The sequence below is a fragment of the Phragmites australis genome, chromosome 18, assembly GCF_958298935.1.
Source record: "Phragmites australis chromosome 18, lpPhrAust1.1, whole genome shotgun sequence".
In the NCBI taxonomy this organism is placed as follows: Eukaryota; Viridiplantae; Streptophyta; class Magnoliopsida; order Poales; family Poaceae; genus Phragmites; species Phragmites australis.
Genome location: NC_084938.1, coordinates 8,048,920 through 8,069,627, shown reverse-complemented (window position 1 = coordinate 8,069,627; position 20,708 = coordinate 8,048,920). Strand labels below are relative to the sequence as shown.

The 20,708-nt window shown below is 42.1% G+C and overlaps 2 protein-coding genes across 2 annotated transcripts; one reads left to right on the top strand and one right to left on the bottom strand.

Moving 5' to 3' along the window:
• The first annotated feature begins 5,211 nt into the window (after positions 1–5,211).
• Positions 5,212–7,852, top strand: LOC133898385 (tetraspanin-7-like). The gene is made up of 2 exons (XM_062339063.1): positions 5,212–5,772; positions 7,379–7,852. Exons 1-2 carry the CDS (start codon positions 5,257–5,259, stop codon positions 7,682–7,684), a joined length of 822 nt encoding a protein of 273 aa, XP_062195047.1. The 5' UTR covers positions 5,212–5,256; the 3' UTR covers positions 7,685–7,852.
• A 1,516-nt stretch (positions 7,853–9,368) lies between these two features.
• LOC133899243 (transcription factor IBH1-like 1) lies at positions 9,369–11,204 on the bottom strand. Its single transcript, XM_062340222.1, has 2 exons — positions 10,350–11,204; positions 9,369–9,757 (listed from the first exon to the last, which is right to left on the bottom strand). Exon 1 carries the CDS (start codon positions 10,973–10,975, stop codon positions 10,370–10,372), a length of 606 nt encoding a protein of 201 aa, XP_062196206.1. The 5' UTR covers positions 10,976–11,204; the 3' UTR covers positions 9,369–9,757; positions 10,350–10,369.
• Between the last annotated feature and the right edge of the window lie 9,504 nt (positions 11,205–20,708).

Sequence of the window (20,708 nt, the reverse complement as noted above, 5' to 3'; positions counted from 1 at the left end):
CCGGTGATATCAAAAATCCTCTCACCAGACTATCTGGTGAGTGTAAACTTCCTTCACCCGAGACAAAAACTCCAACTCCAACTTTGGTTAGCCATAAACATAATCATGCACAAACATGTTCATGCCAACCAAGATCAACTGAAATCCAACACTGTCAATGATTCATCACAATCAAACCAAGGCACTTATCCACTTGGTTTCTCAAAAAGCCATCAAACAGGGTCTGCAATCTCTGCGTAACTGATTTCAAGAACTAATCCCGAAGCTCCAGAACTCTAATGCAAGATTGAGTAGAGATAGAGCAACATTACTATTCCTTGTCCAAAATCGGCCCCTAAGAAAAAAGCATCCCACACTAAATCAGCATCGAACTCGATGGAAGGATCTTCCAGAAGGCTGTCAACCACACAGGAGGACTCCTTATCTCCAGCTGGGACGATTTGAACATGAGATCAAGTTGGAGTTCGACTCTGCAACCGCCGGTTTTTACCCTCAAACCCTAATCGAACCCTTGGCCTCCCTAGGTATAAATAGGGCCAGAGACCCTACCCTAACCCACATCGCCCACCACATGAGCAACCGCGCCGCAACTCCACCTCCTGAGAGCACTCCAACGCTGATGGACGTCGTCGCTCTCTAAAGCTTCTCATTGTTAGCATGCCACCTCAAGTTGTTCCCATGTCAGATTCTGCAGCAAACAAGTTCGCCAACGTGTGCTCATCTGTTTTCGTCGCTTGCTGGAGAGTACTGAGTTGCAGGGTGTGATTTTTTGGTGAAGTTCGGCCGTGTGCCATCGCAACCCAAGCCTCAATCTCATCATCTGCGTCAAAGAAAGAGAATGTAATTCATGACTGTCCGATCCAGGTGCATCAGTCCAGATTAGACTAAGGGATACCTTTCGATTCAATCAACCACAGCTGTCTGATCCCCGATTTGTTGTCCAGATTTAATGAAGCTTAGATATACTTGCTGGCCACCTCAACAGAGCCACACCAGCACTCTCCTACCATGTGTTAGTGCCACCTCCTTGCTTAGCTCGACGTGGCAACCCAGTTTACAACCAGTCAGCTGCTCATCATCATAGCCACATCAGCCTTGTTTGTCCAGTCAACAGACATGCGTCAAACCACCTCAACGCCGTATAATCTTCCCATGCACACATGTCAGCCTTGTCATCAGGCATAGTAAGCTTTTTCCTTTTCTTATTAATTAAAACCATTATGGTGTCATAATTACGCCTCATGATGCAGTAAATATGTGTTCTAGTAGAAAAATAATTCAATTAATTTTATAATTAGTTTTAATTTGATATATTTTTTTAATTTTCTTTAATAAATAAATAGTTGAAAATTATATTTAATGTTTTTAGTTAAATAATTCATATAAATTTTAGAAAAATCCCAAAAAATTATAGATTGCTCCAAAAAATTCTAGAAACATCTCTAATCACATAGTTTTACCTATGGTTAATATTTTTGTCCAATTTTAATATTCCAAAAGCCCTAATTTGTCAAACATAACTACAATTTGATCCATTCTTTTACCAAAATTTCCAGAAAAACCTAATCTATCGAGTGACGTTGTTTGTATTGTGATATTTGGTTCTTTTTGGATTATGATGTTTATTTTTTGTCTTTACACTTATTTTTTAGGGTAGATGCCAACGTTTCGAATAAGTAAGAAGGAATGCAAGACCAAGACTTTGTCGAAGATTTAACTGAGTATTAAGGCAAGTTATGTCCTTAACCATATTGATTCTAGTTTTTAAAATATTTTGTTTTATAAACATGCATGCTAATAATATTATCGGGAATCCAAAGTTAGGCTTTACCCTAGTTTTCCTTTAACATCATTGTTGCCATGGTTGTGGTTTGGATTCTGGAAGGATAGATCATGCTTATCCTTACCTTGGGATGGTGATAATGATAATGCCTTAACTAAATATGATAATGGTCTTATGCAACTATGATAAAAGATGATGGTATAATGTTTTTAACAATATGGAATTAGGATTTGAGCAAGTAGTTTTGATGAAACCAGTACATGTTGTACAATTGAATTTCCGGTAGTCTCCATCAAATCTAAGGACAACTACAAGCTTGGTATGAGAATGGCCTAGTTAATTAATTTGCTTTACTCTCAGCATGGTGTAGACCAATTAGTGGTATGAAATGGAAGGGTGTACTTCATAAGATCCGTAAGGCGCAAGAGGGGGCTTCCATTCTTGAGGTGTATTCACGCGACGGTGAAATTTTAGAGGGTATGCACATGTTGAGAAAGGCTTTGTAAAAGCTTTGTAGTGGTATCTTGGTGCACACCTCAGAAGTATGTAAGGTACTGACAGGTACTATCAAAAATATTGATCATGACTTGTGGCTGAAGTGTACAACCACTGCAAAGTGTCAAATTGAATATTCAACTATGCTCACAGTCAAGAGTGGCGATGAACCCTCACATGATTAGAACTTGATGGTTTGGTTTGGTTTAGTCAATCATGGTAGTGGGAACCATGGTTGAGGTGGTTTAATAGTTGGTCAACTGTGGTGTGGGATCCATGGATTGAGGTATGGTTTTGGTCAACCTTGGTGGTGAGAACTATGGTTGAGATGATGGAATCTTTGGTTACGTTAATATGTGAAAATCTTGAGGTTATTATTTACTTTATTTTTGTTAACTTAATTAATTACTCACTTTTCAAACAATTTTAAAGTAAATGTTAATTTTTTTTCAAATAGCCCTGTTAGTCTATTTCTTGTTTAAGCATGCATATGCATTCTTTTTCCTCACAACTTATGGAGTATGGTATATGCTCACACTTATTATACCCAAACCACACTCAATTGGTGAAGATCTTAAAGACTTCATGGAAGAAGGTGCATTCTAGGGAGGTGTTCTCCGTCGATTGCCTGTGGAGTTGCCTAGTGAAGATGGAGACTATGCTTAGGATCGTTGTAGTTTTATTTGCTTCTTGATCCTTGAAGGTCTTTTTTGTAAGATGATTTATTCGATTAAATAAAGGGTATTTTTTATATTATCATCAATGTAGTCACTATGTATTGGGATTGATTCCTGAGCTCAATGTATAGCTGAGACTGGGCTACTTTCTTGGTCTGGTCTCGACCTTTCGTTTCCTTCTTATTTAGGCCACTAATATGTTTGGTCCAACCCCTTAAATATGGTTGAAGGGTTATAATTTATTTTTGCCATCTTTCAATAGCAATGTTACACCGACTTTATCTTGCCAAATTTTTACTGCCATACCAACGAAGCCATCATGGATTAACCAGGCTAGCTCAAATTTGAGTTGGGGTAGTTTTCCATAATGAAATGCAACTCCTGTGTTTAGTAGCAATGTAATGTGATCCAATCTTGCCTTGACCTTTGAATATTTAGACTCCCATAGAGTGCTCTTGAGCACCCTATCAACTTTTTCAAATGTTGGAGGATCTAAGTCATTAGCACATGTATATTGGCGGCCAATTAGCTCTATTTCTCGTAGATCCAACGTTTCTATAACCACATTAAATAATCAAGGCCACCGAACATCAAATTTATCATTACTTTTATCCTCTGGATGATGCATAATATTGAAACTCCCCATATTAATATTGGGTTGGTTTCTTTACTACACACATGATCCAACTTTGTTAAAAATTCAGCCTTGAGCTTATGTTGGGCTTATCCATAGACCCCATACAGTGCCCATGTGAAGCTGACCTCTTTATTTTTCAGGAGAAATTTTGAATAATAATCCCCTTCTTCAATGGATCCTATGTCAAAGAAACCCATATTGATCGCAATGACCATATTGCAGGGGCATAATATGCTACAAGCCACAAGTACTCTAGTCCACCACACAAGTGTCTTAGAGTTGAAGTGGGGAATGTGCCTCTACATGTCTCCGTAATTGCGAGGAAGTCCAATTTTTGGTCCTTAACCAAGTCAACAAGATAATTATGTATAGCCAAGTCACCTAGACCTCTTCTATTCCACAATAGTCCTTTCATTTAAGACATATTTTGGATGGGTTTCTAGGTTCATTTCTTTGGTGGGCGACCAACCGCATACTTTGTAGGTAGATTTGACACTGAATTACCTTTGCATCAAAGTGCCAAGCAATGAAATCTTCCATTTGATCACATAGGGATGGAAAGGATAAGCTCTGCATCATCTGGATCAAACACTTCTCTTACTAATTATGTATGCCATCTAACTCTAATCGGTCTAATCAATTCATTAACTCTTTAACAAAGCACATGACCTTGAACTGTGCTTGACCGTCGAGTTGTCCTTCTAGGTAGCCATGGGTCCTCCCATATAGTTGATCGATTTTCTAGGTAACTATGTTTGATTGTTGGTGTGCTAGATTTAGACGGTTTGAGTGTCAGGGTTGAAAATTAGACATACCCGAGAGTTTAGGGATAAAAATGGATATTTTTCTTTTTATTTTAAGATCTTGGGTTCTAAGCATGAAGCCAACATTCAGCATTGTGCTTTACGAAATCCGTGAATAACTAGCCCAAACTTGATGGTTTGAACTTGGAGCACAACCCACATGTGTCACACCATATGTGAGGATGGAGCGCCTTTTTATTTTTTATATTTCAAAAAAAATTGGAAAATTAGGTGTCCATTTGAAAAAATTGCAAAAATATGCTGTAAACCTTCTAACGGGCAACACCTTTAAAGATGTTGCCCTTCCAACGGATGACTAATTAAAAAATAAAAAACATTGTGTTCTATTGCTCTCAAAATTTAAAACACTATCAAAATAATCAGGAAAAATTCTAAAATAAAGTATGTTGTAGAGGATGCTATAATCTATCTCTCCAAAGAAATTCAACTCAAACAATTCCTTGTAAAAAAAAGACAAATTTCATTGTATACAATGAAATTTGTTTTTTTCTATTTCTCATTGTACATATCATATTTTTACCTGATTTTTTTTGAAAGATAGATTATAGTATCCTCTACAACATGTATTTTTCAGAAATTTTTATGACTATTTGGTAGTATTTGAATTTTAAGAGCAATAGAACATAATATTTTTTTATTTTTTAACATGTCGCTTGTTGGAAGGGTGCATCTTTATTTTTTTTAAAGATGCCGTCCTTCAAAGGGCACCTTTAATCCGTGAGGATGCATGTGCAATTGTGCAGTCGTTGCCCAATTCAACTCTTCCCTCCGTCTTCCCGCTATAAGTACCTCCCTGCTTTCTCCTGCTTCCTGCACAGTCTCGGCCAACCACCATCGCCAATGGCGCGGCCACGCTGCAGCAACACCGTCTTCGCGTCCTTCAACGTCCTCACCCTCCTCCTCGGCGCGGCCGTCCTCGCGGCTGGCATCTACGTCGGCGTGCCCCACCGTGGCGGCGGCGCCACCGACTGCGAGCGTTTCCTCCGCACGCCGGCCCTCGTCCTCGGCGCGGCGATCATGGTAGTCTCCATGGCCGGCATCGCGGGCGCCTGCTGCCGCGCTTCGCTCCTTCTCTGGCTCTACCTCTTTCTCGCGTCGCTGCTCATCCTCGCCGCCCTATGCTTCGCCGCGTTCGCGCTCGCCGTCACCAACGCCAGCGCGGGGCGGGCTGTGTCGGGGAGGGGGTTCAGGGAGTACCGGCTTGGCGATTACTCGAGCTGGTTGCGACGGAGCGTGGAGAATGGGCGCAACTGGGGCAGGATCAGGAGCTGCCTCGCGGACACCGGCGTGTGCCGGAGCTTGCAGAGCAACCGGACGCTCAACGAATTCGTCAACGCCAACCTCTCACCGGTGCAGGTCAGTTATTTCACTAGAACGTGCTTATGGTTAGTTATTTGCGCGGTTCTGAATTCGCAATGATGAAGCTGTTTAATGATATGTATGATATGTTCATGGCAAAAAGAAAAACAATAATGATCTGATATGTGATCTTGAACACATAGCCACTTCACTGATAAGTAACTGTTGTATTGAGTTGACTAGACGGCAAAGTAGCTTCGAAGTTGAGTTCTTGAACAAGTTGCTTCGTCATTGATTAAAGAAAATTATATTTTGGTTGCTGTGCTTGTAACCTTGTTTAGATGTATGGCCTAGTCTCTGATATTTTGTCCTGCAAGGAACAAGTTCTTTGAGTTGCGTATGTTCAATGTTTCCTAGTACATGTATCCTAAAGTCAATAGGACCTCTTCACCTGAATTGCTTTCAGTTATTTATGAAAGCAATGCTTTCTTGACCCGTTCGAGTGATTCATTCGATTGCTCATGTTATTTTTTTAATTATTAATGGCTATTTAGACCAGGAAGAGAGTAGCTCTATTGTGGACAAAATTTAGCACGGTGACACAAACCGTGAAGTATTATATGCCATCCCAATGATCTCACGTTTCTAAACTATGTCTACCTTTTTACCCACTCGAGCAAGTTGCTTGTTTTTTTTTTCTTTGAACGGAGAAGAATGCGCTGCCAAATATTTTTTTTTTCTTTACATGTATTTTCCAATGTTTTGAACACAAAGTGTTACACGAAAAAAAAAATCAGCATTCACCTTTTCTCACAAAATTTATTCCATTTCCGTCAACAATCTTTTTCCTGCATTTTTTACTGCCTTGGTTAATGTCCGTTTAATTTCTATCAATAGGTGAACTGAAATCCATTTACCCAGTGAGGAAAACCTATGTGGATAAAAACCATTCTCCAGATTGTGTGTAACTAAATTAGCAGTAAATAACATTGACAGTCATAATTATGTTGCCTTCAAGTGTATACACCATGGTACCAAGCAAGACTACGTCAGCAATAAATTTAGTTTGAGATGCGCACAATGTTAAATTGTGTGATAATACCGGGGACTAGAGTAACCAATTTAGCACCTTTCCTGTCGCATCACTTGAGGTTATATTTAGCAGCCATCAGGACTTATCAAAGTCGTATGCGTAATGGCTCCAATAGACGAACAGGACAAGCTAGCCATCCACATCATAGAAGTTTCATCGGCATTAGATACTATTGTAATCTAGTGCAACTTTCAGTAATAAGATAACGACGGTTACAATGAATCAATGGTCGTTGCAAAGAAAATATGTGAATCAACGGCTTGTATTTACATCCATTGATTTGGTCTTATATGTGCCTTTCAAGAACATGCGTGTACACTCTACATGTCCTTTTTCAGAAAACCATTAGCATTATTTGCAAGTTGCAGTGTATTAAAAAAAATCAAGTTCACACACTTTGATTCAGCCGTGATCTTGCATTTGCCGAAAACATCTGGTCTTCCTGCAAAAATCAAATTCTCTATACTCTTTCTTGTATCAATATCATAGAAGCATGCAATCTTTATGGAATTAGCCAGAGTTTGAACTCAATGTCATTGTGAACTGAATTTATCCATCTTGTGTTTGCAGTCTGGATGCTGCAAGCCTCCAACTGAATGCAACTTCACATACGTGAACGAGACCAACTGGATCAAGCCCCCTGGCCCCAGCAGCTCATCGAACCCTGACTGCGACGCTTGGTCGAACGACCAGTCTGAGCTCTGCTACGGCTGCCAGTCTTGCAAGGCCGGCGTCCTGGGGAACCTCAAGAACAGCTGGAAGAAGATCGCCTTCATGAACGCTGGGTTCATAGTCCTCCTCATCGTCGTCTACTCCATTGGATGCTGCGTGCTTCGGAACAACCGGAGGAACAAGTACACCCTGGTTGGGAAGTGAGGAGAAGGTGGGTTTTGATCAGCAAAAGATGTGTGGCATGCATGTGTGTTCTTCTGTTACCTACATGAGAAAATGTATACTCTTACAGTTTTTATACAGTAATGTTCTGTACATATGCCATGTTTCATGGTTGATTGATTGATTTGGTTGCAATTTTTTGTAAAACAATTTAAGGGCCTGTTTGGATGCACACAATCCCGGCCCAATCCACATGGGTGGGCAGTACGACATAAACACGAACGTTTGCTTTCAGGTGTTCATACCTTGATTAAGACGTTCTTTTGAGAGAGAGAGAGAGAGAGAGAGAGAGAGAGAGAGGAATTAAGACGTTCTATTGAGGTTTCAGCCTTGGGCCTAGGGCCCAAGCCTCTGAAAGTTCTATTGAGAACTAATAGAAATCAGGGATGAAGTGCAAAAGACCGGGAAGACACACCCCGCCCGGTGCTTGTGCCATTTCTACCTCCGCCCCTGTTGAATGAGATGGGGACATGGGTGGAGGAACATACATTTTATACAAGTCAAAATTGTGTTATGTAGATAATTGAGAATTTGAGATGTCTAGCAGATAGATTCTAGGGATCTCTATTCTACCTATTAGAGTGTACTCGATCTTGTTACAGTTTGTAGCTAGCAGTAACGGTAACAGAGTCCCATTGCTAGATGTTCCTGTAACACATCCGGCATCATATACATGCAGGTCCAGCACGATTGGTGCACGCAACAGAAACCTATTCGCCTCTCTTCCAAAACGATCGATCAGAGTTTCTGAACAAATTTTTATTCAACTTGATTATTTTTGACTGATAAAAACAGAGTACAAGTTCTGGAGTTTGTTACAGAAGATTAAGGGAAATCACACTGTGATCAGTATTTCCCCAAAAATGTTTGTTATACGAAAACTAATCTGTTTGCTATTATGTCGGCATTATCATGGCTACAAGTCTCGACGACCCAACTTCCAGAATTAGACAGTATTTACTGCTACGATACTATCTGAGATCCGCAAGTGAATGATTATCTCAGCATTTCAGCAAACTCAGTGGGGAACATACAAGTTGCAATAGTGCTGTGGAGTCCTAGGTCTCTAGTAGCAAGACCAGCTAATGTTGGAGCATAGAGAGGGTCCAACTTTTTCATATACCTACCAAAAGTTAATAATATAATGCTTTTTCTTACATTACAGTTAGTGGTTATTGTTCAAAAAAATTCCCAATTTTGAACTGAGCATTTAATGTTGCGCAGTTTCTGAACTTGAAAAGGAACAGTAAGAATCTGTAAACCACTTGAAGACATTAGACACCCCTCCTCTGTCTTATTAGCTCGGTTATTCTGTTCTCATATATAAACAAATACAGTTGATCTCATAAGGGGTTAGACAAAGCTACAGATTTAGCTCCATAGCTAATTTTCAGTGTTTTGCCTGACAATTTATGCCTGTAAACAGTATCAAATGCAAGCAAAAGAGCGGATGACTATTTAAATTGATACTGCTTCTCATTTTGTGCTTTTATTCTGGTTGCTTTTAGACAGACTACCTTAAAACCTAATTATCCATCGTGAAGAAGAAGAAGGCTTTGGTTTGATTGCAAAGTAATCTTGTCAACATACCGTCTTTTTCGATCGACCAGATACATACAAGCCAGCAATTATCTGTCATATACGCAAACCTACTGAAACTGAGCCATCAGAAATGTCTCCATTTCATTCAGATTGGAGACTATACATACATAGATTTCTGGTTTCTACCATATAGAAGAACAAAATTCTGTAACTAATCCATTCAAACTTATTTTACCAACTGGGCAATGGCTTCTCCATCCTAATTGCCAGGACATAGATTTACCTAAACCAGGGTCCATCTTTGCACTGACATGCCCAGTAGTTACACTGGTACTAATAGTACTTCTATCTAGCTATAGTAAGTTGGCTCCTTAAGGCGTTTGATTCGAGCCCTCGCATCCATCCATACGGCTTTAGTTGCAGTCCTTGCTTTTTGTGCATGCATGAGTGTGCTAATAAGGGATTTTCATTGAATCCTCTCACGCAGGTCTGCAGTCTAGCAGTTGCTGCTGCCTGTCAAGAACAGAAAAACGTTACTGACTTCCAGGAGTATGGAAAATTCTTTGTCATGAGTCATATATTCCTGCCAAGCAGGATGAAAACAAGGAAGAGTAAGAAATGTTAAGAAGGAAATTGCTTATGCTGCAAAGGGGTGGCTACTAGATTTGTTCTCTCTTTTTTATTGGAACTGTTCTTTTTACCTGGAAACAGAACAACATAGTATGTATATTTTAAAAAACTAAAAGAAATTAATGAAGTAAAATGGGAAAAATATGAAACAAAGAAATATTACGTTTTTAATAATTTATATATTGGAAGTGTAAGGGGAGCTGAAACTTCAGAACAACGTCCTATATAATGCACCACATGTACATCATTGCTCTAATGTAAAAGAAGAGAGATGTTCAGTCACTGAGAGGGGCGTACCAGTACTATATAGTACTCTCAATTAATATCAACTCCAAAAACCATTTCAGGTACTCAAGAACCCAAAAAAACCTTACAAATTTACCCAACAATGAAAAGTAGATCATATACACCATAGAAGAAGTTAATAGCTAGTTAGGTACCAGCAAGATCAAAAGATGAAACAGAAGACACATACCCTGAGATGAGATCAGCATCTTAACCCAGCTGGGAATGGGATCCTTTGCACAGGCATTGCATGAGCTCCACCTGTGTCTTGAGGCACACAACGTAGTCCAGCGTCTCGCTCAGCAGGGAGAAGCCACGCAGCGCCTCCCCTCCGGGCACGAGACTCCTCAGCACCTGCAGCCTCGCCCTCACCATCCTCCTGGCCGCCGCCATTGCACCGCATCCGCCGCCGCCGCTCGCCGTCAGCAAGCTCCTCCTCTTCCTGCCGGTGCTGCACACGCAGCGCGACCTCCGCACGATCCTCCTGCTCCGGGCCTCCTTCCTGCTTCTCGCCACTGCGGCAGCGGCGGCGTCCACCGCGGCCGTCTCATAGTCGGCGCCGCCCATGATGCGGAGCATGAGCGCCTCGTTGCGCCGCTCCGCCGCGTACCGGGCGACGAGGGCGCGCGCCCACGTCGCCGAGCGCGGAGCAGCGCGGCCCTGGGCGGACGCTAGCGCCATCGCCACGTCGGAGGAGAGCCTCACGGCGTCACGCCGCTCACGGAGGCCCATGGACTTGGACACCTGGCCGGCCGCCCGCAGGCTCTTCAGGAGCTGCGCCATGAAGGCCTTCTTGAACTTCCTCGGGGCATGCATTGGTGTCCCTTGTGAGGAACAGGCAATGGCGAGCTTCCTTTGCTTGTTTGATTGTTTCTTGGAAGGAGAAGAGGAGGAGGTGATGGGTTTGTGTTGTTGTAGGATCTAGAAGAGGAGGGGTTTATGTGAATATAAAGCTGGTAGCTAAGTGTGCCCAAGAAAGTTTCATGTGGCCTTACTCTGCTGCTATTCATTGCTCCGCGTGCAGGGTATATTGTTCTTGTTTCAACCATCCATTTGGATTTTTATTTAAAGGTGGTGCCCTGTTTCGGACATTGATATATATTTGACAAATTTCTTATTTGTCACCGAAAATTTTGCCTACTCCCTCTATATCATCAAAATTTCGAAGTTAACTGACATCTAAAATCACTGTTCATAGGTACTGTTTACAATTAATATTTACGGATGCAACGGTTTTCTATTTCTTCAAAAATCAGTAGTCTTTCATTTCTCCAGAACTCTTAAAACATGTTACACGTATTTCATAATCTATGTACAACCTATTTTAATTGGATTCACCTAAATAGTCTGTACAAGATTTAAACTAAAATTCTAAAAACAACTACTTTTATAAATTTTAACTATTGTTTGGGCCTCAAATAAAATCTTAAAATATGAAAAACAATCACTAATATTCTTCTTATGTGATAAATTAATTTCTAAAATTATTTTCAACCTTAGGTTATATGGTAAAAGAGTTAGTTACGTATAAAAAGAGTATTACAAAGTAAATCATTTTTTCACCATATAATCTAAGGCTAAAAATAATTTTAAAAATTAGTCCATTGCATAAGAAGAATATATTTTTTCTAATTTTTTGGATTTTATTTGAGACCCTAACAATTGTTAGAAATTATAAAAGTAGCATTTTAGAGAAATTTAGTTTAAATTTTGCACAAACATTTTAGGTGAATCCAATAAAAATAGGTTACACATAGATTACGAAACCTATACAAAGGTTTAGGAATTTTTAAGAAACAAAAGACCACTGATTTCTAGAGAAATAGAGGACCGTTGTGTCTATAAACAGTGAACAATGATTTTATACAGCAGTTTTGCCGGAAGGCTCACGGGGTTGCAAGGTAGGTAAAAAAGATAAAACCGATGGTAGGGAATGAACTTCAAAATTTTCGATAACATAGAGGAAAGTGACAAAATTTTCGTTCGCAAATAAGAAATTTTCCCATCTTTTATACTGTCAAAAGCAGTTATATAACTTCCACTGGTGTCTGTATCTTTTATAAAAAAAATATTAAATAAACTTAGGGGGTAAGAAATGAAAAGATCCGAAGTATGAAAGATGATAGGGAAAGGAAAAGAAGTGAAGAAAGAGTGCACTTTTTGGGGGACATAATAGAAGAGTGTTGGGAAGAGGGAAGGGGATGGAAGAGGGAGGCAGACCATGCACATGCCAGCACATGCTGGACTAGCCCCACTTGGAGCCTAATAACATCCAAATAGTCGTCATAAATCAATGTTAAATATTGTTCCTGGAGATAAAGAAGACATTTGCATTCGCCAAAGATGACTCCTTAATCAAGTCTTTAATCCGGTGATTCTTTTTTTCTTGATCAAAGTAATACTGCATCTGCATCTAAAAAGAACATCAGTTTCTTTAAGCTATTACAATGTTTAGTTATTTAGTCGATTTGTGCAGCCTTTGTAAAGCATCTTTTTTCGATAAAAAAAAGTTTTTATTAACCCTCATCGTTACATCAAGATGATACAACTATATAAGAATACACTTCGGATCTCTACACATCTGAGACACACACAACCTAAAGCAAAAGAAATAAATACTATAAACCAAATTTATAAGCAAAGCCTAATATAGAAAGATGTGGCAAGTTTGAAATCTGCTGTCTAAAAACCCATCCATGCAGGGTTAACAAATCCCGGATCACCTCCTCCAAACACATACATGTCGCCGTAGTCAACTCGAGACCAAGTACAGAGCCAGCACTACATATATATATAACCTGCATATGATTAAAAATTTTCTTCTTATCAAACACAATTTCATTTTTGCATAGCCATAACGATCACCAGGGTCGTTGGTGTAACCAGTATATAAGCATCCTACAGTATAAATTGCATTTTTCCATCAAAGCACAATGAGCAATTACGAAAGGAAGAATCTTGAATGTTTCTTTATTGACCTGCTAGTGTCGTGAGGAATGAGTTAGTCTAAAGAATCATAACAAAAGACTTGAAAATCATCATAATAAAATTATGGAGTGCATGGATCGTGCATAGTTTAAGTTCTTCAATACGTACAACAAAAGTATGTTTCTTTTATTAAAAAAAAAGTGAATTGCCGATCTATTAGCATTATTTTTTTAGCTCAAGGCATCCTTGTCCGGCCTTCATTGGAGGCCATGTGGAAATTAGCATTACTGCTCTCTGTACCTTTACTTTTGTTGCCTTCATACAGTTCCATTGTATAATCCCCACAAAATTTGCCGAGAGGAAGGGCAAAGCTCAACCAATTAGTCTACTAAGCACTCGTTTGAGGCCCTACTATAGAATTATTACTGATATTGCAATACATTCAATTCAAAACATGCCCATGTTTCCTGATTACGATAAATTCTTCTTGTCACTTCAGTTCCAAAATATCTTACTAGAATTTGCACAGTATTAAATCAAACAAAGATCTTTTGCGCGATAGTTAAATAATAATTTAGTATCTAGTAACTAATTTCCACGTGTTACTTAGAAATTTAAATGTTAAATTCAAACATAAGCAGACGTGTTAATTACATTATACAACAAGGCAGCAGCTGCTTTGCATGTGCTTGAAATATGCGGGAGTATGCAAGTGTATGGTATGATTCTTGGAGTCGCAGCTTTGCATGTGTTTGCCCATTTAGCAAGAGGTCCCTTGACTTTTCTGGCTGTGGTACTTCATGCATTGGCCAGGGCATTTGAGTGCTGCGGCAGCGAGGCAGTAACATGGAAGCATGATAGATTGCAGCTGTGGGGGCGTGCCCAGAAGGCCAGAACTCAGTGCCTTCCCTTCAACACCATCCTCCTCCCTCTTGGCGCCAAAACCTCGGAAGGGCACTCACATGGCAGCCACATGGAGATTACTAATCCAATAAAGGCTACATGTGGATTCCATCTGGATTTTTGTCAGTTTATTTCAGACAAAACAAAACATGATTATATGTTTCTTAAAGTTTTTCTGGATGTATAGCTGCCGTCTTCTTGAGAATGAAAAATAGTTTGCATTTTGGAGATGTGCAGGTAGTTTATGGAAATTGTAGGGAAAGCTTCAAATCATTCTATAATAGATGCATGGCAGCTGAATGTGGTTTTTGAAGCCAAGTTGAATGCTGAAAGAATTGATCATATGAAGACTTTTACTTGCAAATATAGTGTACCGTAGGTTGTAACGTGTAAACATAAAAGCACACTCAATACATGTTGGATAAGTTGAAACATGCTGAGAAGGAATTCCAAAGTATCTACAAAACACTTCTGAATGAATAGTAGCCTCAAAGTGCAATAGACGTCTAGCTAGCAAGCTTCAGCCTAGCAGCTGGAATGGCTAAAATTAGTTGTGAGGTCGTTTTGTTGACCATTGTAACAAGCAAGGCCCCATCTAGATTGCGGGATAATTGATTGTTCATGTGAAATTCCTTGACCATTGTAACAAGCAAGGCCCTGTCTGGATTGCGGGATAATTGATTGTTCATGTGAAATTCCTGTGTCCCAACCATGCCTTGAAATTCATCCCAAATATTATTTTTGTAAATTAATATGCCGACTATTTGGCTGTGCACATCCTAACTATACATAGGCCGAAAAAATATCTGTACAGTTACATCATCTTAATATAACATTGAGAGCTAATAAAGTTTCCCTATTAAAAAATATGACCACATATCAAGTCTACCATTGACCATGAACAGATTCACTGGACCCATTGTGCGTATGGCCATTGCCCAGTCGTCGTTTGATAAGTACCCATAACCAATCTCCTGTACATAATGCCTTTTTATCTTTTTTTTTTAAATGCTTCTCCCAAATCAAGTTAAGAACAGTGTGATTTCCACATTGCATTTAATTTCTAGACATGGGCACATGAACTTTATGTTCCGAAAACTCGTTTTCGAATATTCTGTGATGATAGCTGCATCTCCTTTTGATGGGTATATGTAACCTCTTTCCTGTGAACCTGTACTGAAATGTTCAAAATAACATGGGAGACATACATGCAAATTTTTCCATGTAAATACTACTCGCTTAGTCAATAGTTCTGTTCAAGATAGTGGGGCTAAGTAATCAAACAAGGCTTGTAGGCCAGAGAAAAGTCCAATGTCGTGGAGTTTTTCATCCATCCAGTTCTTGGTCTATAGTAGATCTAATTTACAAAATGTTAGCAGCTAAAATTCCAGGACGATACATCTTGATAGCAGCTAAAACTTATCTGAAAAATTGAACTCTGGATCTGATAGAGGATATAATTCACGCGTAATAGTTTATTAATTAACTCAAGGTGTTGTGTTACAATATATATAGCCTGGGCCAGGATATCATCTCATGATTTATAGAAACAAATAATCAGAGAGATATCCGGCCAGGCGTATATGTGTGAAGGACGCAGCTATGCAAGGCAAGTTGACTCAGTCATGCAAGGAAAGCTAGCACTGGCCAAGCGTAAATCAGGGGCTTGCATGCAGAGCCATGCAAGGCAGGTCCTGTACCGGCAAGGAGGAGAATCTGGAGATTGCTTGCTAACACCCCCCGCAGTCAGAGCGTCGGCCCGACAGACGTTCAGGCTGGATCAAAACTCCGTGAAGACCAACGTCGGCAATCCTTTGGTGAAGATATCGGCAAATTGGGATGTGGTCGGTACATGAAGGACCCGTACGTCCCCAACAGCAACCCGCTCGTGGATGAAATGAAGATCGATCTCGACGTGCTTAGTGCGTTGGTGCTGAACGGGGTTCGTTGAGAGGTACACGACGCTGACGTTGTCACAGTAGACAAGTGTTGCTCGAGGCAGGGGACTGTGGAGCTCCTTGAGAAGTTGCCGCAACCAGATGGCCTCAGCCACACCATTGGCCATGGCCCGATATTCGGCCTCCACGCTAGATCTAGAGATTGTTGGCTGGCGCTTGGAAGACCAGGAGATGAGATTGGCGCCCAGGAAAACAGCGTAGCCCGATGTGGACTTCCGCGTGTCTGGGCAGCCGGCCCAGTCAGCGTTGGAGTAGACTACAAGCTCTGACGGCGCAGAACGTTGTAGGAGTAGACCATGGTCAATAGTGCCACGGAGATAGCGCAGGATGCGCTTAACGGCAGAGAGGTGATGCTCTCGAGGGTCATGCATATAAAGGCATGCCTGCTGAACGGCATAGGAGATGTCAGGCCGGGTGAAAGTTAAGTACTGGAGTGCCCCAGCTAAACTGCGATAGTGAGTGGGATCACTAACTGGAGAGCCAACGGAACCATACATCTTCGACTGAGTGTCCGCAGGGGTGCTGCAAGGTTTGCAGTCCGTCATGCCTGCGCACTCCAGAATGTCCAGTGCATACTGCTTCTGAGAGAGGAAGAGTCCAGTAGGGCAGCGTTGAACCGAAATTCCCAGAAAATGATTGAGCTCACGGAGGTCTTTCATTGAGAATTCTCGCTGAAGAGCAAAGATAGTCTGCCACAGTAAGTCTGGAGAGGAGGCAATCAAGACAATGTCATCCACATAAAGCAACAGGTAGACTATCTCGGATCCGCGATGCCAGATAAAAAGAGAGGTGCTGGACTTGGCCTCCACAAAGCCAAGACTAAGCAAGTAGGTAGCGAACCTGTTGTACCATGCACGTGGTGCCTGTTTGAGACCATATAGTGATTTGTTGAGGCAACAGACCCAATCAGGATGGGAGGTATCAACAAAACCACTCGGTTGGGAGCAGTAAACAGTCTCAGACAAAGTGTCGTACAGGAAAGCATTCTTGACATCAAGCTGATGAACGGGCCATGCTCGGGAGAGGGCAAGTGAGAGCATGGTCCGGACTGTTGCAAGCTTCACCACAGGACTGAATGTCTCATCATAATCAACGCCAGGCCGTTAAGTGAAACCACGGAGAACCCACCGGGCCTTGTAACGGTCAAGGGTGCCGTCGGCATGAAGTTTGTGACGATAAATCCATTTCCCCGTCACAAGGTTGACTCCAGGAGGATGAGGGACAAGATCCCAAGTGCGATTGGCCTGAAGAGCCTCAAAATCGTCAGTCATAGCAGCGCGCCATTGCGCATTGGTGAGTGCACCGCGGTATGTCTTCGGAATTGGCGACAGAGCATCCGCGTGAAGGTTGAGTGGATCAGAGAGTACGCGGAAGCCGTCCTTCCCACGGGTGACCATGTGGTGTGCATTGGTAATAGGGGGAAGAGTGGCCACCGTGTGTGGACCAGTACGGGTGGCAAGAATCTGTGGTACAGAGGCAGCCATATGAGTGTCCTCGGTGGCCGCAGAAGAAGTGACGGCCGGAGCCGTGCACGGTGCGTCGGTTGGCGGGCTTGGCGCTGCAGGGGACGCCGGGGGTGGAGCAGCTGTCGTGGCCGCGCGTGGCGCAGCAGGCAGTGTGGCCACACGTGGCGTGCAGGCTGTCATTGGCACTGCTTGGGGTGCAGCAGTAGCTGCAGTGGCCGCATGTAACATGCAGGCCGGGGTGTCCATGGCCGCACGTGGCGTGCAGGCTGGGGCGTCCAGCGCCGCTTGGGGCGCAGCAGAGCCCGGCGTGGCCGCTCGGGACATGCAGGCTGTCGGGGCATCCAGAACCGCCCGAGGTGCAATAGAGGCTGACATTGCTGCACGTGGCGTGCAGGCCAGAGCATCCAGCGCTGTTTGGGGCGCAGCAGAGGCCGCCGGGGCCGCTCGTGGCGTAGAAGCTTGTCGGAGACATGCAGGAGGTGAGTGAGGTGGGCCAAGAGGCACCGACCTGTACTCAAAGTGTGTTAGGAACTCAAAATTATCAGAATGCATTGTTTGGTTGTGGGAGAAGGGAAACACCAACTCGTCAAAAGTGACATGTCGAGATATAATGACCCGATTAGAAGAGAGGTCAAGACACAACCCTTGTGCTCGGAGGAATAGCCCAAGAAGACGCAGAGGGTGGAGCGAGGAGTGAGTTTGTGGGGGTGCGGTGGCCGACATATTGGGGTAGCATGCACAACCAAAAATCATCTAATCTCATTTCGTTCTCTAACAAACACTACGGAGAGCAACGCATTTGCCAATGTGCAAATACTGTGTGTACCATGCTTGCTGAGACTGTCCCCTGGAAACCACGTGCTGCTATCCAGGTTCCCTTGGCATGCAGACACATGGTCACACATGGATGGGCTCCTCCTGCCCAGGCAAAGCCATGCATCTCTCCTTTCAAGAATTATTAGAGATCTGATGATGGGCACCCCCCTCACAGGGACCCATGCATGCCTGCTGGCCTCCTGTTCCTGCCCAAAATTTGGGTGCAACTTGGGACGATCAGTCAAATTGCTCCCTTATTTTATTTGGTTTTGGTCTACTGGGAATCTTGATATGCCTTATCTTCCTAGCTTAGTGCTCCTCTGCACATGCCATCTATTCTTCCACTTTCTGTAGATCATTGTGTTTTTAATTCTATTTTACTTGTGTTATCTGTAAAGGCCGACAACATAGACTAAGATAAAATGACACAATGTTATTTGATTGAAGACCTAATCAAATATTCGTAGTGTGTGGAACACTGCTAGAGAATTACGTGCTACCCCAATGCGTGGTTAAGATATAAGACCGCTCATTATTATGCTAGTACCGACGATTCTAATGACATTGCTAAAAAATTCAGCTCTCAGAAAAATTTAGGTCAAGCTATTTACCTCAAATATTAAAAACAAGGCATATTAGCTTAGATGATTGAGATATAACGAGCACCTTGGGAAGCTCTACTAGGTATTTTCCATTTCCCTACTTTCGGTGCAAATGCAAAAGAGTTTGGTCATACTAATCAGCTTTGTTCACTTGGACTTGGAGTAGTGGACTGCATCTGCATGCAAGAATGCTTTGCTCAGTAAGTCTGCATGCACATGCCTGCTTCTGATTTCAAAAAGGTAAGCATGGTTTCATCCAAGGCAGAAATGGCCATGTTGCCTTTGTTTAGTTTCCCCAAGCTTGCTACCTCCCCTTGAAACATGGAGGCTTGTCACCTCTGTCCGCTTGCTGTTGTTCTTATCCTGCTACAGAAGGGGGCATAGTGGCAAACAAGGATTTGATGATAGAAAAATATGGAGACCATGCCGTAAATATGATGAATCAGCACCTGTGTGTGTTATAGAAAAGATGACACTATGTCAAACTTATTACCTTTGCTATAAGTATTTTCACCCATACTTTTGAGTGCTGACCAGCAGAGTATGGCAAACAAACGAGTAATCTGACATTTGAGAATGATGTTGAATAAAAACTACCTCTAAGCGCTGTTTAGAAAAAAGAAAACCACGCAAATGAGAACAAAACAAACAACTGACTAATTTGTGCGACCGATCATAATTCAAAACCAAGACCAATATGTAGTAGGATAAGAACCAAATGCACTGTTTATTGTAAAATTTTCACCACATTTTGTTAACTCTTATGCACATTGATTCCTGACAGACCCAGACGTCTCTCTTCTGCAGCATCAGAATGCATATCCTGCCAAATCAGCCTTCGAGTGCTCCATCTGCTTGCACCCTTCGTGTCACTCGCACTTGCAGCAGCTAGCTGCAGTAGAATTGGTGAGCCATCGTCTTCTTGTTTCTTCCTGTCTTCAGAGAGATAACGGCTTTGCAGGCTACACACAAACGTCCTATTCCATTCCTGTGAATAGACTGGATACGACGCGACTGGAACTTGCTTTCTATGAATCCTCAGAAAAGAGAGGGGGAGGCAAAAAAGGGACGATGTTGCAGAGGGATCCGAGGAAGGGCCGAATGATGATACTTATTTCCACTATTTGTCGTATTTGCGAGGTTGTATGATGGCATTCCACATTATTCCCGTATTTAGCATCTTGTCACATTTCATTGATGACATTCCGCTGTGTTCTACATCTTGCATCACTAAGATGCCGCCGGTACTTTTACATATCGTGTCCCATTTCATTTTCACCTCTCAAGGTAAGCGGTTCAAAACTTCCTCTCTGAGAAAAAAGAGACAAGCCAGATAATATTTATATTCATGTGTTACACCCTATATGCTTTTAATGTCGAACACTTATCCCTCGTGCTGAATTTCATGCACTACATCAAATTCTCATTTACCAATACAGCTTATTATCACGTCACTTGTTCGACTAGGACTCTTTTTATAATTTTAAGACATAATATCTAACGCATACCCTCCAACATTCCACTCAAACTTCAACATAGATATGCAGCCATTCCCCATGCCCGCCCTGCAACGCACCATTCCCTGACGCTCATCACCTCCTTCTGGAAACCATGCCTGGCGCGTATATAGTCTGGCCTAGTTTTCAGCCGCCGTGCAGTGCAGACCGACGGCCAGGTCTCATGCAGGCAGGCATGTGCCACCATCTGAGGCCTCCTCTGAGCAAAAGTGGCCGGTACATATGGTGCAGCATGGTGCCATGGTGGAATGGAATACCCTGGAGGCCTGGACCATGCCTGCGTGAGCTGAGCACGACGTTCCATCATTCCATCCCTCGGAACCCGTGCCGATGGAACCAACCGCCGATCATGACGGCTG

Bases quoted from the DNA above. Each gene is read 5' to 3' on its own strand.
- LOC133898385 (XM_062339063.1), top strand. From the start codon at position 5,257: ATGGCGCGGCCACGCTGCAGCAACACCGTCTTCGCGTCCTTCAACGTC. The intron at 5,773-7,378 runs GTCAGTTATTTC...TTGTGTTTGCAG, and splicing joins CCAACCTCTCACCGGTGCAG to TCTGGATGCTGCAAGCCTCC.
- LOC133899243 (XM_062340222.1), bottom strand. From the start codon at position 10,975: ATGCATGCCCCGAGGAAGTTCAAGAAGGCCTTCATGGCGCAGCTCCTG.